Genomic DNA, 16,721 nt, shown 5'->3' with positions numbered 1-16,721 from the left:
GGGAATTTACAAACAACAACAATAAAAAATAAACATGATCCATCTGCCTTCAAACATTGATGCAATTTAAGAAAAAACTAGAAGTTGGTAGTCTATAAACTATAGTATCTAATCTCTCCTTCTTTTGAGACATTGCAGCTCTCCCTCTCCCTCTCCCCTCTCCCTCTCCCCTCTCCCTCTCCCCTCTCCCTCTCCCCTCTCCCTCTCCCCTCTCCCTCTCCCCTCTCCCTCTCCCCTCTCCCTCTCCCCTCTCCCCTCTCCCTTCTCCCCTCTTTCCACGGTCTCCCTCTGATGCCGAGCCGAAGCTGGACGGTACTGCTGCCATCTCAGCTCACTGCAACCTCCCTGCCTGATTCTCCTGCCTCAGCCTGCCGAGTGCCTGCGATTGCAGGCGCGCGCCGCCACGCCTGACTGGTTTTTGTATTTTTTTGGTGGAGACGGGGTTTCGATGTGTCAGCCGGGCTGGTCTCCAGCTCCTAACCGCGAGTGATCTGCCAGCCTCGGCCTCCCGAGGTGCCGGGATTGCAGACGGAATCTCGTTAACTCAGTGCTCAATGGCGCCCAGGCTGGAGTGCAGAGGCGTGATCTCGGCTCGCTACAACCACCTCCCAGCCGCCTGCCTTGGCCTCCCTAAGTGCCGAGATTGCAGCCTCTGCCTGGCAGCCACCCCATCTGGGAAGTGAGGAGCGTCTCCTTCTGACCGCCCATCGTCTGGGATGTGAGGAGCCCCTCTGCCTGGCTGCCCAGTCTGGAAAGTGAGGAGCGTCTCTGCCCGGCCGCCATCCCATCTAGGAAGTGAGGAGCGCCTCTTCCCGGCCGCCATCACATCTGGGAAGTGAGGAGCGTCTCTGCCCGGCCGCCCATCGTCTGAGATGTGGGGAGCACCTCTGCCCTGCCGCCCCGTCCGGGATGTGAGGAGCGTCTCTGCCCGGCCGCCCCGTCTGAGAAGTGAGGAGACCCTCTGCCTGGCAACCGCCCCGTCTGAGAAGTGAGGAGCCCCTCCGCCCGGCAGCCACCCCGTCTGAGAAGTGAGGAGCGTCCTCCCTCCTCGTCCGGGAGGGAGGTGGGGGGGTCAGCCCCCCGCCCGGCCAGCCGCCCTGTCCGGGAGGTGAGGGGCGCCTCTGCCCGGCCGCCCCTACTGGGAAGTGAGGAGCCCCTCTGCCCGGCCAGCCGCCCCGTCCGGGAGGGAGGTGGGGGGGTCAGCCCCCCGCCTGGCCAGCCGCCCCATCCGGGAGGTGAGGGGTGCCTCTGCCCGGCCGCCCCTACTGGGAAGTGAGGAGCCCCTCTGCCCGGCCAGCCGCCCCGTCCGGGAGGGAGGTGGGGGGGTCAGCCCCCCGCCCGGCCAGCCGCCCTGTCCGGGAGGGAGGTGGGGGGGTCAGCCCCCCGCCCGGCCAGCCGCCCCGTCCGGGAGGGAGGTGGGGGGATCAGCCCCCCACCTGGCCAGCCGCCCCGTCCGGGAGGGAGGTGGGGGGATCAGCCCCCCGCCCTGCCAGCTGCCCTGTCCGGGAGGTGGGGGGTGCCTCTGCCCAGCCGCCCCTACTGGGAAGTGAGGAGCCCCTCTGCCCGGCCAGCCGCTCTGTCTGGGAGGGAGGTGGGGGGGTCAGCCCCCCGCCTGGCCAGCCGCCCCGTCTGGGAGGTGAGGGGTGCCTCTGCCCGGCCGCCCCTACTGGGAAGTGAGGAGCCCCTCTGCCCGGCCAGCCGCCCCGTCCGGGAGGGAGGTGGGGGGGTCAGCCCCCCGCCCGGCCAGCCGCCCCATCCGGGAGGGAGGTGGGGGGGTCAGCCCCCCGCCCGGCCAGCCGCCCCGTCCGGGAGGGAGGTGGGGGGATCAGCCCCCCGCCTGGCCAGCCACCCTGTCCGGGAGGTGGGGGGTGCCTCTGCCCAGCCGCCCCTACTGGGAAGTGAGGAGCCCCTCTGCCCGGCCAGCCGCCCCGTCCGGGAGGGAGGTGGGGGGGTCAGCCCCCCGCCCGGCCAGCCGCCCCGTCCGGGAGGGAGGTGAGGGGGTCAGCCCCCCGCCTGGCCAGCCGCCCCGTCCGGGAGGGAGGTGGGGGGGTCAGCCCCCCACCCGGCTAGCCGCCCTGTCCGGGAGGTGAGGGGCGCCTCTGCCCGGCCGCCCCTACCGAGAAGTGAGGAGCCCCTCTGCCCGGCCAGCCGCCCCGTCCGGGAGGGAGGTGGGGGGGTCAGCCCCCCGCTGGGCCAGCCGCCCCGTCGGGGAAGTGAGGGGCGCCTCTGCCCGGCCGCCCCTACTGGGAAGTGAGGAGCCCCTCTGCCCGGCCAGCCGCCCTGTCCGGGAGGGAGGTGGGGGGTCAGCCCCCCGCCCGGCCAGCCGTCCCATCTGGGAGGGAGGTGGGGGGGTCAGCCCCCCGCCCAGCCAGCCGCCCCGTCCGGGAGGTGAGGGGCGCTTCTGCCCAGCCACCCCTATTGGGAAGTGAGGAGCTCCTCTGCCCGGCTACCACCCCATCTGGGAGGTGTACTGAACAGCTCATTGAGAATGGGCCATGAAGACAATGGCGGTTTTGTGGAATAGAAAGGGGGGAAAGGTGGGGAAAAGATTGAGAAATCGGATGGTTGCCGTGTCTGTGTAGAAAGAGGTAGACATGGGAGACTTTTCATTTTGTTCTGTACTAAGAAAAATTCTTCTGCCTTGGGATCCTGTTGATCTGTGACCTTACCCCCAACCCTGTGCTCTCTGAAACATGTGCTGTATCCACTCAGGGTTGAATGGATTAAGGGCGGTGCAAGATGTGCTTTGTTACACAGATGCTTGAAGGCAGCATGTTCGTTAAGAGTCATCACCACTCCCTAATCTCAAGTACCCAGGGACACAAACACTGCGGAAGGCCGCAGGGTCCTCTGCCTAGGAAAACCAGAGAACTTTGTTCACTTGTTTATCTGCTGACCTTCCCTCCACTATTGTCCTGTGACCCTGCCAAATCCCCCTCTGCGAGAAACACCCAAGAATGATCAATTAAAAAAAAAAAAAAGTTTTCCATTATTGCCAAACTGTGGAAAATTTTTTTCAACTAAAATAGGTTTGATTTTTTGCCTTTGGTTGGTTGTTTTTAAAATTTTCCCCCATTTTCAACAGGAATAAAATTAAGAATTTTTAAGTACCAAGTCCAGGAAAAAAAAATAACTGTTTGAAATTAAGGGAAAGCTTTCCTAATTGACTACTCTGTAAAAAACAAGTTCTTAACAAGTTCTCAACATTAAAATTCCCAAACATTCCAAACATTTCCCTCATCCCCAAGGAGACTAGAGATATGTTTTCAACTCTGACCCAACGGCTTAGATGCCTGTTTGGGAACATCATTCTGAAAAAGGAACTTACTTAAGTAGATTAGTTTTGTTTAAACCACAATTTGACCTTCCTTAAACAACTGCTAGACATCTACAGAGCCTTCAGAGCCCAGTAATTGTTTTTCTAATTCTTCTTTTTAAAGTGGTAACAAAACCTGGAGGCGCTACCATTTTTCACAGCCACTATGGATTAGTAATAATTAGAGCATCTCTAGGCACCAAAAATCTTTGATTATACAATGTTTTCTTCTAATATTATTCTACAGACTCAAAGGTTTACAGCAACCAGGCACAATGGCTCATGCCTATAACCCTAGCCCTTTGGGAGGCCAAGGCAGGCAGATCACTGGAGCCCAGAAGTTCAAGACCAGCGTAGGCAACATGGTAAAATCCCATCTCTACAAAAAAACACAAAAATTAGCTGGGCATGGTAGCATGAGCCTGTAGTCCCAGGTACTCAGGCTGGGTACCTGAGTGGGAGGATCACCTGAGCCCAGGAGGTTGAGGCTGCAGCAAGCCCTGATCGCGCCACCACACTTCATTCAGCCTGGGGAAGAGAGTGAGGCTCTGTCTCCAAAAAAAAAAAAAAAAAAAAAAAAAAAAAAAAAAAAAAAAAAAACACAAAAAGGCAAGCTCATAACTAAGCTAAAATCTACTTTCCTGTAACTTTTATCCTGTTACTGAAATAAACCAATATAATTCAAAAAAAAAAAAAAAAAAAAAAAAGAATGTTCATAACAGAATTATTGATAATACTCAAAAAGTAGAAGCAACTCAAATGTCAATCAACTGATGATGGATAAATAAAATGATAAAATGTGGTAAATCCATATGATAACATATTATTCAGCCATAAAAAGGCACAGAGTACTGATAAATGCTACCACATCAATGAACTTTGAAAACCTCATGCTAAGTGAAAGAAGCTGTCATAAATTACTACATGCTGCATGTTTCCATTTGTATGAAATGTCCAGAAGAGGCAAATAAAGACAGAAAGTAGACTAGTAGTTGCCTAGGGCTGGGAGGGAGTTAGGAGGAATGGAGAGTAATTGATAATGGGTAAAGGGTTTCTTCTGATGTATAAAAATATTCTAGAATTGACTGTGGTGATGGTTACTCCTATCTACTAAAATTACTGAATTGTGTACTTTTTTAAGAAGTAAATTGTATGGTATATAAATTATATCTCAAAGCTATTGTATTAAGGGAAAAAGCACTAAACACAGTGCCTTACACATATTAGCTAATATTATTATTTGTCAGTGGTATTATAGCATTTGTTAGAGATTGTCTACTCTAATCCTTTTATGTTACAGATGAGGAAGTTGAGAGCCACATGGCTGACTTGACCAAGATTAAACGGCTAGTAAGTAGGAATAAGTACTGAAACAGAAACTTTACCCAATTGCAGTCCATATGTTTTCTGGGATCCCGGAGTTCCCTTTCAGCAATGTAAAATACAAACTTAGGTCAAAAGTTCCCATGTCTGAGAAAACTCAAGCCAAATCACTTCTCCTCCAAAGTTGACAGGATTTATGCTTTAAAAATAGAGATACAGAATTCTCTTTGGAAAGATCTACCAAATTTCTGTAAGAAACAGTCTGCCCAAAGTAGGGGAAAGGCTATATGAAAAGTTACAAGGCACTTCTTAAAAATATATCTTAGGTTTTTAGGGAAATGTAAACAGACAAGTTTCCAGACCCGTGGGTGGAATGGATGTAGCAGATTCACTGAGAGGCTCACAGTGCCGTACTAAAGGGAGTCTACTGCTCAAAGCCAATTCACATCCTTAAAAGGTCAAATGGAGAGAAATTAAACTTGGGAGAAGCATTTTAAGACTGTGCTGTTACAAAACCTCGGGCCACTTAACTGATTAATCATGGCAATGAGGGCAGGGACCAGAAAAGAGTCTTTAGAACCTGTCATCCCCACACAGAAGAGCAACTTTCAGGGAAACACCCTTATCTTTCCATTTTCAGACCCCGGGAGGTGTGAGGGTGGAAAGGCTAGGTAGAGAAGAGAGCAGAAAGGAGATGAGATGACACAACCAGGATTCTCCGAAGCTGGGCTTGAAGTCCTCAAGAAAAACTCCCATGAACAAGGAAGGAAGAGTGAAGAAAAAAACAGGGATACCTGGAACTGGACAAAAGTAAAAAGATAGAAGGATACTTTTTTTCCCCCAGAAGAAGTCTGTCACAAAAGCAAACCTGCAAATATACGATCAGTATAACACCCAAGAAAATGACACATGCGGCCAGGCATGGTGGCTCATGCCTGGAATCCCAGCACTTTGAGAAGCCGAGGCAGGTGGATCACCTGAGATCAGGAGTTCGAGGCCAACCTGACCAACATGGTGAAACCCCATCTCTACTAAAAATACAAAAATTAGCTGAGCATGGTGGCAGGCACCTGTAGTCCCAGCTACTTGGAAGGCTGAGACATGAGAATAGCTTGAACCCGGGAGGTGGAGGTTGCAGTGAGCCGAGATAGCACCATTGCACTCCAGCCTGGGAGAAAGAGCGATGCTCCGTCTCAAAAAAAAAAAAAAAGAAAAGAAAAGAAAAGAAAATCACGCATGCCCCCAAGTGTGAGAATGCAAGAGGGAATCCCTGACCTATCCCTATCCAACCAGTTTTCTTGGCACACACCTTCCATTCTCTGAATGAGCCCAGATTAACTCACTGACCCCTGTGCCACGTATCTCCCACTCCATCACCCGCCCAGGCTCACTGCTCCCACCGGCGTCCCTTCATATCTCCCTACTGACCTCCACTTTTTTCTAACTTTGTCACCAAAGAAGTCACAGAAATAAATAAGGGGATTCAAAAAGAATAATTTCAGTACATTAAAAAAATTGTAGAATATAGGATTCTCATCTATGTTTATCACGTTCATTCATTTTTCAAATTTTCATTGTGGCACCATTTTATGACAGGCACTATGCTGGGGATGCTGGCGACTAGGGTAGGGATTTAAAATGAGAGTGTCTACTTGGAAAGATGAACCGATAAATAATCACCGTGATAAGTGCTGTGCTAGAGATATGCAGATGTCAAAAGACCTTAGAAGGTCTACAATCCACTTGGAGGGTAGGGAATATAGAAGGCATTTCAGTGAAATAGGGTGCCTTTGACAAATCATTAAGAATGAGTTCTACATTAAAAAGGGGAAGAGAGGGTGATAGCTGAGGAGGCAGCATAGGCAAGAACATCCAGCATGAAAGAACAGTGAGGGACATCAGGAACATCTTTCAGGAACATCAGGAACATCTTTCAGGAACATCAGGTAAAACAGACTTAGGGCCCAAGTCAAAGGAGCTAAAATAATACACCCTGGAAAGTGGTATGATCATTTCTGCATCTGCTCCAGAGAAACCTGCCAAAATATGATTAGCATAATACCCAAGAGAACATCACATTCCCCATGTGTGAAAATGCAAGAGGGAATTATTTCTAATAGTTCATAAGCTCAGCAACAACAGAGTAGACACAAAAGCCACAGAATGTGCTTAGGCTTTACTTTAATGATATAGGGATATCACATATCATCAGCCTGTGGAGTACAGAGGTAGTTTACAAAGGATAAACCTTCATTGTTTGGAAAGGAAAGATCAGAGAGCTCTTTATGAAGTTTAAACAAAATCAGAGAAATAAAGAGATGTGGGAAAGAAAGAAAAAAAAGAAAGTACATTGAGGACAGTCCAATCTAACTGTGAACTCATAAGGGACAGCCAGTAAATTCAAAACAGCCTACTGTTTTTTGATTACTTGTGCTACTCCATTAAAATAGCCACAAACACAAAATTAGTCTACCTCTTTCTCTCCCCATTATTGGCCCTAACCCAAAAATAGTGGGAGTAAATGATTTAATAATTTATTTTCATGTTCCATTTTGTTCTTAAATTAAAATTACTGTGGTTGGTGCCCCTCCTTTAGCTTCTGCTAAAGACTTTACATAATGAAAGCTCATGAAGTGTCTGGATTACTAACAGTTACTTATCCAAAAAGATGAGACATGGTTCATTGATTTGATTCTATTAGTTCTCTCTTGAAGATATTTTTCTCCTCCCTCTGTGAAGAAACATTTCTTTCTGTGTCAAACAAGACGAGTCATTTTTGTAGTTTTAATTCCCTCTTGAGTCCTACAATAATACTAAAATACTCACAGTGACTACAGTATCCTTTGCAGGGAAAGAATTGTAAATTAACCATTTAAATATAGTCACTAAGTTATGTGGCATTCACTGACTCAGAGTTGAAAAAGACTCCAAAATTCTTATCCAGTATTAAGAGTATACAAGGACAAAAGGAGAGGCCAAACTAAGTCTAGGACGCACAATACAAAGAAGAAAATGAGAAGACCAAAGTTACAGTCTCAATACTATGACATGATACTAAACCATACAGTCAGTCAGCCAATATATATTTGCGGGCCTAGTATATACTGGGCACTGTTTGTAGGTGTTTGGGTTACATCAGTAAACAAAAACAAAGATACTAGTTTTCATTCTGGAGAGGGTAAGAGGCAGTAGAATTTGGAAAAGACAGACAATAAACAATAGACATAATGAAGTAAATTATATAGTATAAATTATATAGCAAGAAGATAAGAGTTACAGAAAAAGAAAACAAAAAGTAGACCAGGGTTAGTAATTAAGGGGGTGGGGGACAGTTACAATTTTAAATAGGGTGGTTAGAGTAACCCTCAATTAGAAGTGCCAAGACGTGAAATGCAGTGGAAGCAACCATTTGAAAGTTGCACAATACTTTAACAAGCTACTTTGCCTCCTGCTGACTTTGTTTCCCCATTTTTAGAACTGAAATAATAATTCTCATCAAATAAGGGTGCTATTTACATTGAGATAGTGACTATTACTATAAGTAACATTTTAGTCTCTTGACAAGCATGGGAAGCAATGGAATGAAGGGCAATGGAAGGAAGGGCACTGCATTATGAAAAGGACTTTTTAAAAGAAAACCATCTCTAGGCACTATTTCCCTTTGTGGAAATGAAGTGAATATTTTCTGAACTCCACCTGGGACATACGAACAATGAGCAAGAAATCTTACAAACTGTATAAATAACATTTATTCACAGTGTCACTGCATCATCTATTGTTTTGAATTCTCTTTAAATTTCCTTCTATATATTTATCCAAAGCTGAAGTCATCTGGTTTAGATTATGGGACCCTGAAAAGCAAGAACTAGTCTATGTAACTACTTTTAAACATCTGCACAACGCCATATATATATATATATATATATATACACACACACACACACACATATTGATATGTAACAAGTACTATTTGACTATAATTAGGAGTGTCTTGGTTTTCTTATAACATGAACATATATTTTTAACCCAAACAGCTTAAAGCATTTAACGAAAAGTTTTACACACCTACAAAGTGCTTTCAGGAAGCAGATGTGCAGTGCAATGTGGCGCAGTAAGATGCACAAAGCAAAGGCTTTGAAAATAAACTGCCTCGGTTTCAGGACCCAGCCTAACCACATATTAGCTGTACAACTTTGGGTGAATCACTTAACATCTCCAAACTTCAGTTACTTCATGTGGGAAGACTTGAAAAATAATACCTGGTCCCAAGATTTTTGTGTAATTGAGCTAATAAGCATGGAAGTACCTAGCACAATTCCTGAGTCACCAAAAAAATGTTAGTTTTCTCTTCATCAAATCTCCCCATTCCCACCCCTCATGCTAATCTCCCCTCCCACACACACACACACACCATCAGTGAGTAAATAAGTGTCTTGTGTTAAACTACAACCAGAGAATAAGAGACAGCCAAGATTTCCTTACTCTATTTCACTAGCCCTGGCAGCCTCTCAGCTGCGGAATCCTTGGTTATTTCCTTTCTCAAGGAGGAGATACGATTCTAGTTTGACAGATCCTTTCCTGGACACACTCTCAGAATTCCCTAAGGTTCTTATCGTGGCTAATGGATAACAATGCAGAGGCTATGGGAGTGAATAATCACTCTCTCTCAGCTAAAAACTTCCTTTATTGACTTCTCTAACTTCCCGTCAACATCTTGCTGCCAAATCAACCTCTTGTTCTAGGCAATTATTAAAAGCAATTTTCTTGAAACTGAAAAACACATTTAGCCTTCAACAATAAATCACACTAACATCAATTACTAGCCAATTAGATTACTAGAATATCAGACCCAGAGATATTTGCAATGTTGAAATATTTTCAAAATAAAGTTGTTTACATTTCTATTTCTGTCTTTAACCCTTAAAATGCAAACAAATACAGGAGTGAAGACAGATGTATTTTAGTTATTTCTTCTACAAGATAAAGTGGATAGTAATATTATGTTAAGAAAACACTTATTTAGTATCTAGAATGATAGCATTATCTATTCTTTATTAAAACAGAAACTAAAAGTAATATAATTAAATAGCTTGTTCTTGTGACTTAAATAATATAAAGTTTTCATTTCAATTATGTGACAATGCTTTGTATAGCTGTATTCCAAATACATAGCATGGTGCCTAGAACATAGCAGGCAGTCAATACATTTTTACCAAATGAAATGAATAAATTACCAGTTGATTTTATACTGAGGACCAACCTATGACCTTCAATCCCTCCAAAATAAAACACACAATCCCATTATATGTGAACCATATCCACAATACCAGAATCTAAGATTCCCACTCTGAAAGAGTAACTAGAACAACTTCTTTTTGAGGCAATTCTGCTTACTTAGCACATTACTCCCCCCTACAGTTTTCCTTCTTTTGTTTTTGTACTAAGGATATTTGTATAAAAACAGGATCTTTGTTGCTTAGTAATTCATCTGCTCCAGCTGCTTGTATTCTGTTCCCAATCAAAATTCTTGGTTTTCAGCCTCCTCATCATTTTTATAAGGAGTTGAATGAATTGGCCAGGCTTGTTCCTTTCTCCCTCTCCATGGAACGCCAGGCCCCAAGCTCCCCGACACTGCTCCTCTTTTTGTTTCTATCTTTGGGTTGTGTGTGCACTCTAGAACACTTGTATCAGTGAAGAGTGTAACAAAGTATTGTGCCACGCATAGTCTCTCATATATCATCTATCAGCTCATCAAAAAGTGCTCACTGATTAACAGAGGATCCCCTCCTCAGTTTCAGAATTCTCTAGCTTTAAGTTAGGGGAGGGTTACCCCAAAGTCAGAGAGGGTACATGGGAGAGGGTTGTGAAGGCCAGTAGCCCAGAGAAAATCAAGGGCAGCTGGGTGCATTTAGGTGGATAAGAAAACAATGAATTACTCCATCAAAAGCAAAAGCACAAGCACATAGGAAAGCTGATCACCTACTGTTAATGTCAATTCAGTTTAAAGCACTTTATTAACCACACATACATATTTTCCAGTGTCTAATTCTCGTGTTCTTTTCCATTCCAGACTTGCCTGTCTCTTTCCCAGAGCTCTGTTCCTCTTATTTCTCACTGTTTCTACAAAAGGGACAATAAACAATTTTCTAGCCACTCATGATCACAAAACCTGACATGCTAAATTATCCCCTGCTCAGTTTATGGACCACAGTGGGCCCATAAAACTCCTCCCTCACTAGCAACCCACCCCACACAAAATTCTCACTTCCCTTTTTCCTTGCGCTTCCTAAAAAAAGCAATTGAGCCACACCCACTACCTCCTGTGCTAGGGGTTTGTCCCCTAATCCTGGGACACTAGGGAGCTCCTTACCTGGAAGGCAGTTGCACTCAAAAGTGAAGTCATCAGTCTGCCGACAGGTGCCTCCATTGACACAAGGCGAGGGTGCACAGGGCACATACAGGCTGTCACAGTACTGGCCTGTGAAGCCCTGAGGGCACTGGCACTGGTAGGAACCAGGCAGGTTGAGGCAGTTGCCACCATGCTGGCAGTGTCCTGGAATGTCACACTCATTGACATCAGTCTCACACTTCTGCCCTGTGAAGCCTGTGAGGCATTTGCAGGAGAACTGGTTGGCCACAGTGGTACAGGTACTTCCATTTGCACAGGGATGAGACAGGCAGGCATCGGTCCATTGGCACTCCTTACCTAAAGGAAGGATAACAAAACTCAGTACTGGCCACAGAAATAGGAGATGGCCCCATCCTCAATACCTCATTGACATCAGCGAGCTCTTGCGTGGAGAAGACCTCAACTCTTTGCATTTTACAAAAGGCTAAATCAGAGCCTCCTCAAGGTCATCTGACACAGAGCCCTCTCCAGTAACTCTCCAAGGACCTCAGCAGAGACACAGGGACTCACTGGATGGAGCACCTGGAGGCAATTCTAGGTTAGTCACATTGAAGCCCAATCCTGCAGGACACTATCAGCAATAGGAGTCTGGATCCATCTACTCTCTCAGAGCTCACTGTCTTTGCATATGCTGCTCCTGTTTGAATATCAACTTCCGGGCCAGGAGCAGTGGCTCACACCTGTAATTCCAGCACTTTGGGAGGCCGAGGCAGGCAGATCATGAGGTAAGGAGTTCAAGACCAGCCTGGCCAATATGGTGAAACCCTGTCTCTACTAAAAATACAAAAATTAGCTGGGCACGCACCTGTAATCCCAGCTACTTGGAAGGCTGAGGCAGAAGAATCACTTGAACCCAGGAGGCGGAGGTTGCAGTGAGCCGAGATTGTACCACTGCACTCCAGCCTGGGCGACACAGCAAGACTCCATTTCAAAAAAAAAAAATCAACTTCCCTTCTGTTTTCCGAGTGAACTCTCACCTATCTTGGCAACTCTACTCAAAAGTTCCAACCTCTGTAAAGTCATCCTTAGTGCCCCTCACATACATACATGTGCGCAAACACAGATACACCGAGTTTGCTATTTTCTTCTATTATACCACCTGCCACACTGGCAGGGTTGGGTCTCCATGGTATGCTCTCAAATCATGTCTGTTGAATGGATAAAATATATCGATATTTTCCACAAAATATAGTTACTAAATAGACCTCTGGTGATAGAAACAAGTCAATACTACTTCTGTTTCCTCTAAATGTAACACACACATATATTCTGGGAAACATTTTATTAATTGTGGCCTTGCTATAAATATCTGTTGATGTGTTTGAAAATGATGAAGGACCTCTGGGTCCCTATATAACAAATGAAATAGAAGCCATCAGGAGGACAGAGGTCTAGAAGGTATTCCGTGGACTTTCTCAAGTAGGAAAGTACCAGCACTAGCAGGAAGACTCTGACGGGTTGAAAACTAAATCATGATGCCAGGGGAAGCAAAGCAGATTCTTTGAGGCAGAAAGAGAAAGAGAAAAAAATATCCTCACAGAACTAGTAAATTTGGTATTCACATGGCTGGCTTTTTGTTGTCATTAGTCTAAGTCGCTTATTATTTAAACTACAGAGATGAGAACTCCTTGAATTATTATTATTATTATTATACTTTAAGTTCTAGGGTATACGTGCACAACATGCAGGTTTGTTACATATGTATATATGTGCCATGTTGGTGTGCTGCACCCATTAACTCGTCATTTACATTAGGTACATCTCCTAATGCTATCCCTCCCCTGTCCCACCACCCCACGACAGGCCCCGGTTTGTGATGTTCCCCTTCCTGTGTCCAAGTGTTCTCATTGTTCAATTCCCACCTATGAGTGAGAACATGCGGTGTTTGGTTTTTTGTCCTTGCAATAGTTTGCTGAGAATGATGGTTTCCAGCTTCATCCATGTCCCTACAAAGGACATGAACTCATCCTTTTTTATGGCTGAATAGTATTCCATGGTGTATATGTGCCACATTTTCTTAATCCAGTCTATCATTGATGGACATTTGGGTTGGTTCCAAGTCTTTGCTATTGTGAATAGTGCCGCAATAAACATACGTGTGCATGTGTCTTTATAGCAGCACGATTTATAATTCTTTGGGTATATACCCAGTAATGGGATGGCGAGAACTCCTTGAATTTGTTAATACTCCAGTTGATTGTCTAGGAAAGTATCTAAATCTCTGACCTCATAGAAAGGTAAATGGGAGACACAAGAGTTTTTCTATAAGGGAAAAAGATGCGAGATGTGACATATGAGCACAGAAAAGTGCTCTCTGCCTATGAAGGAATGTCAAATCAAAGGAGAAAACTATAACACAAATTTAGGCACAGCATATACATCTCAGGGAGCTAAGACAAAAATGAAGGAACTGCAATTCTTCTTGTCTTTCCACTCATGTCACTAAGAGGCACTTATTTACAGTGGAGAAGAGATATAAATGCTCACTTCTAGCAAGTGTGATTTTCAGAGTGATGCCCACAACTGAAACAGAAAGATTCCTGGGCCGGAAGTGGTGGCTGATGCCTGTAATCCCAGCACTTTGGGAGGCTGAGGTGGGCAGATCACTTGTGGTTAGGAGTGAGACCAGCCTGGCCAACATGGTGAAACGCCATCTTTTCTAAAAATACAAAAATTAGCCGGGCTTCATGGGGCATGCCTGTAATCCCAGCTACCTGGGAGGCTGAGGCACAAGAATCACTCGAACCCAAGAGGTGGAGGTTGCAGTGAGCCGAGACTGCGCCACTGTACTAAGCAACAGAGTGAGAAGAAAGAAAGACAGAAAGAGAGAGGGAAAGAGAGAGAAAGAGAGAAAGAGAGAGAAAGAAAGAAAGAAAGAAAGAAAGAAAGAAAGAAAGAAAGAAAGAAAGAAAGAAAAAGGGAGGGAGGGAGAAAGAAAGAAAGACTCAACCCTGAATTTGGTTTCCATATATATTATGTATAGGCACTAATTTGCTGCCTCTGCTTCTTCATCTCTGAGTGGAGATGAGCTAGTAAGCTGACTGAGGTATAGCGCTATCACAAAAACCAAAAGGATGACCTTGATCTGTGATGATTCCTAAAGTGATAGACAAAAATAGCATATGTATAAAAGATGATCAGAATCGGCCGGGTGTGGTGGCTCACACCTGTAATCCCAGCACTTTGGGAGGCCAAGGCGGGTGGATCATGAGGTCAGGCGATCCAGACCATTCTGGCTAACAAGGTGAAAGCCCATCTCTACTAAAAATACAAAAATTAGCCAGGCATGGCGGTAGGTGCCTGTAGTCCCAGCTACTCAGGAGGCTGAGGCAGAAGAATGGCGTGAACCCGGGAGGTGGAGCTTGCAGTGAACCGAGATCGCGCCCTGCACTCCAGCCTGGACGACAAAGCAATACTCCATCTCAAAAAAAAAAAAAAAAAAAGAAAGGTGATCAGAATCTTGCAGAACACACCAAGAAGAGAGCCTTCTTAACAACAAAGGAAGAAGTTTTAATTTGGGACCATTTCAGAGTGACATTTTAATTATGAAGAAGGCATTACTGTCATTTCCACTAGCCAGAATTAAAATATTTTAAGTGGGTATATGCCCCCCTACTTTGCCTCCTAATAGCAAAACAACTCAAAACTGACAATCAGGAAGAAATTATTCTTATAACACCAAATATTTTCAGTGACTTACATCATCAATACCATCATCGTCATGATGGAGATAATGGATCATCCTAACTACCCTCTACCCCACCAACACCTTTTGATGAATGATATGGTTTGGTAGTGTCCCCACCCAAATCTCAACTTGAATTGTATCTCCCAGAATTCCCATGTGTTGTGGGAGGGACCCAGTGGGGGTAACTGTATCATGGGGGCCAGTCTTTCCTGTGCTATTCTCATGATAGTGAATAAGTCTCATGAGATCTGATGGGTTTCTCAGGGGTTCTGCTTTTGCTTCTTCCTAATTTTCTCTTGCCACCACCACGAAAGAAGTGCCTTTTGCCTCCCACCATAATTCTGAGGCCTCCCCAGCCATATGGAACTGTAAGTCCAATTAAACCTCTTTTCTTCCCGGTCTCGGGGATATCTTTATCAGCAGCGTGAAAATGGACTAATACAGTAAATTGGTACCAAGAGTGGGGTTTTTGCGAGTGTGCCAGCTATCCCGAGGGAAACTTTGGAGGGAACCAGCTACTAGATGGTTCAATTAGTCTTTCGCCCCTACACCCAGGTTGGATGACCGATTTGCACGTCAGGACTGCTACGGACCTCCACCAGAGTTTCCTCTGGCTTTGCCCTGCCCAGGCAGAGTTCACCACCTTTCAGGTCCTAACATTTGTGCTCATGCCCCACCTTCCCAGTGCAGAAAACAACATGGGCCGGTGGAAAGCTGACCTGGCTACTGCCACTGCAGAGTGCCCAATTTGCCAGCAGCAGAAACCAACACTGCGCCTTTGATATGGCACTATTCCTCAGGGTGACCAGCCAGCTACTTGGTGGCAGGTTGATTATGTTGGACTTCTTCCATTGTGAAAAGGGCAGATGTTTGTCCTTACTGGAATAGACACTTACTCTGGATATGGGTTTGCCGATCCTGCATGCAATGGTTCTGCCAAGACTACCATCCGCGGACTCATGGAATGCCTTATCCACTGTCATGGTATTCCACACAGCATTGCCTCTGACCAAGGCATTCACTTTATGGCTAAAGAAGTGCAGCAGTGGGCTCATGCTCATGGAATTCACTGGTCTTACCATGTTCCCCAACATCCTGAAGCAGAACGGTGGAATGGCCTTTTGCAGTCACAATTACAATGCCAACTAGGTGAGAATACTTTGAAGGGTTGGGGCAAAGTTCTCAAGAAGGCTGTGTATGCTCTGAATCAGCGTCCAATATGTGGTACTGTTTCTCCCATAGCCAGGATTCACAGGTCCAGGAATCAAGGGGTGGAAATGGAAGTGGTACCACTCACCATCACCCCTAGTGATCCACTAGCAAAATGTTTGCTTCCTGTTCCCGCAACATTAAGTTCTGCTGGCCTAGAGGTCTTAGTTCCAGAGGGAGGAACGCTGCCACCAGAAGACACAACAACAATTCCATTCAACTGGTAGTTAAGATTGCCACCAGGACACTTTGGGTTCCTACCTTTAAGTAAACAGGCTAAGAAAGGCGTTACAGTGTTGGCTGGGACATCAAGGCTATCAAGACCCAGGCTATCAAGATGAAATCAGTCTACTACTCCAGAATGGAGGTAAGAAAGAGTATTCATGGAATACAGGAGATCCATTAGGGCGTCTCTTAGTATTACCATGCCCTGTGATTAAGGTCAGTGGGCAACTACAACAGCCCAATCCAGGCGGGACTACAAATGGTCCCGCCTGGATGAATGAAGGTTTGGGCCTCTCCATCAGGAAAAAAAAAAAACACAACCTGCTGAGGTGTTTGCTGAAGGCAAAAGGAATACAAAATGGGTAGAAGGAGGTAGTCATCAATACCAGCTACTACCATGTGACCAGCTGCAGAAATGAGGACTGTAATGGTCCTCAGTATTTCCTCCTTCTTTTATTAAAAACATGTCTGTGCTTGCACACACTTGTACTAAGAAAATATCTTCATTTTATTTCCTTTCTCCTTTATCATGTGACATAAGATTTACTGAC

At 45.5% G+C, this 16,721-nt stretch overlaps 1 protein-coding gene across 1 annotated transcript in view; it reads right to left on the bottom strand.

Annotated features, from left to right (window-relative positions):
* LOC117975161 (membrane-associated guanylate kinase, WW and PDZ domain-containing protein 3-like) overlaps positions 1 to 16,721 on the bottom strand; it is a 173,462-nt gene that overhangs the window by 81,021 nt on the left and 75,720 nt on the right. The window contains exon 11 of the mRNA XM_063604771.1: positions 11,010 to 11,345. Within this exon, the coding sequence (XP_063460841.1) occupies positions 11,010 to 11,345 (336 nt within the window). The remainder of the gene's footprint in view (positions 1 to 11,009; positions 11,346 to 16,721) is intronic.

Source organism: Pan paniscus, chromosome 1, assembly GCF_029289425.2.
Source record: "Pan paniscus chromosome 1, NHGRI_mPanPan1-v2.0_pri, whole genome shotgun sequence".
Classification (NCBI taxonomy): Eukaryota; Metazoa; Chordata; class Mammalia; order Primates; family Hominidae; genus Pan; species Pan paniscus.
This window is presented reverse-complemented; position numbering and strand designations above follow the sequence as displayed.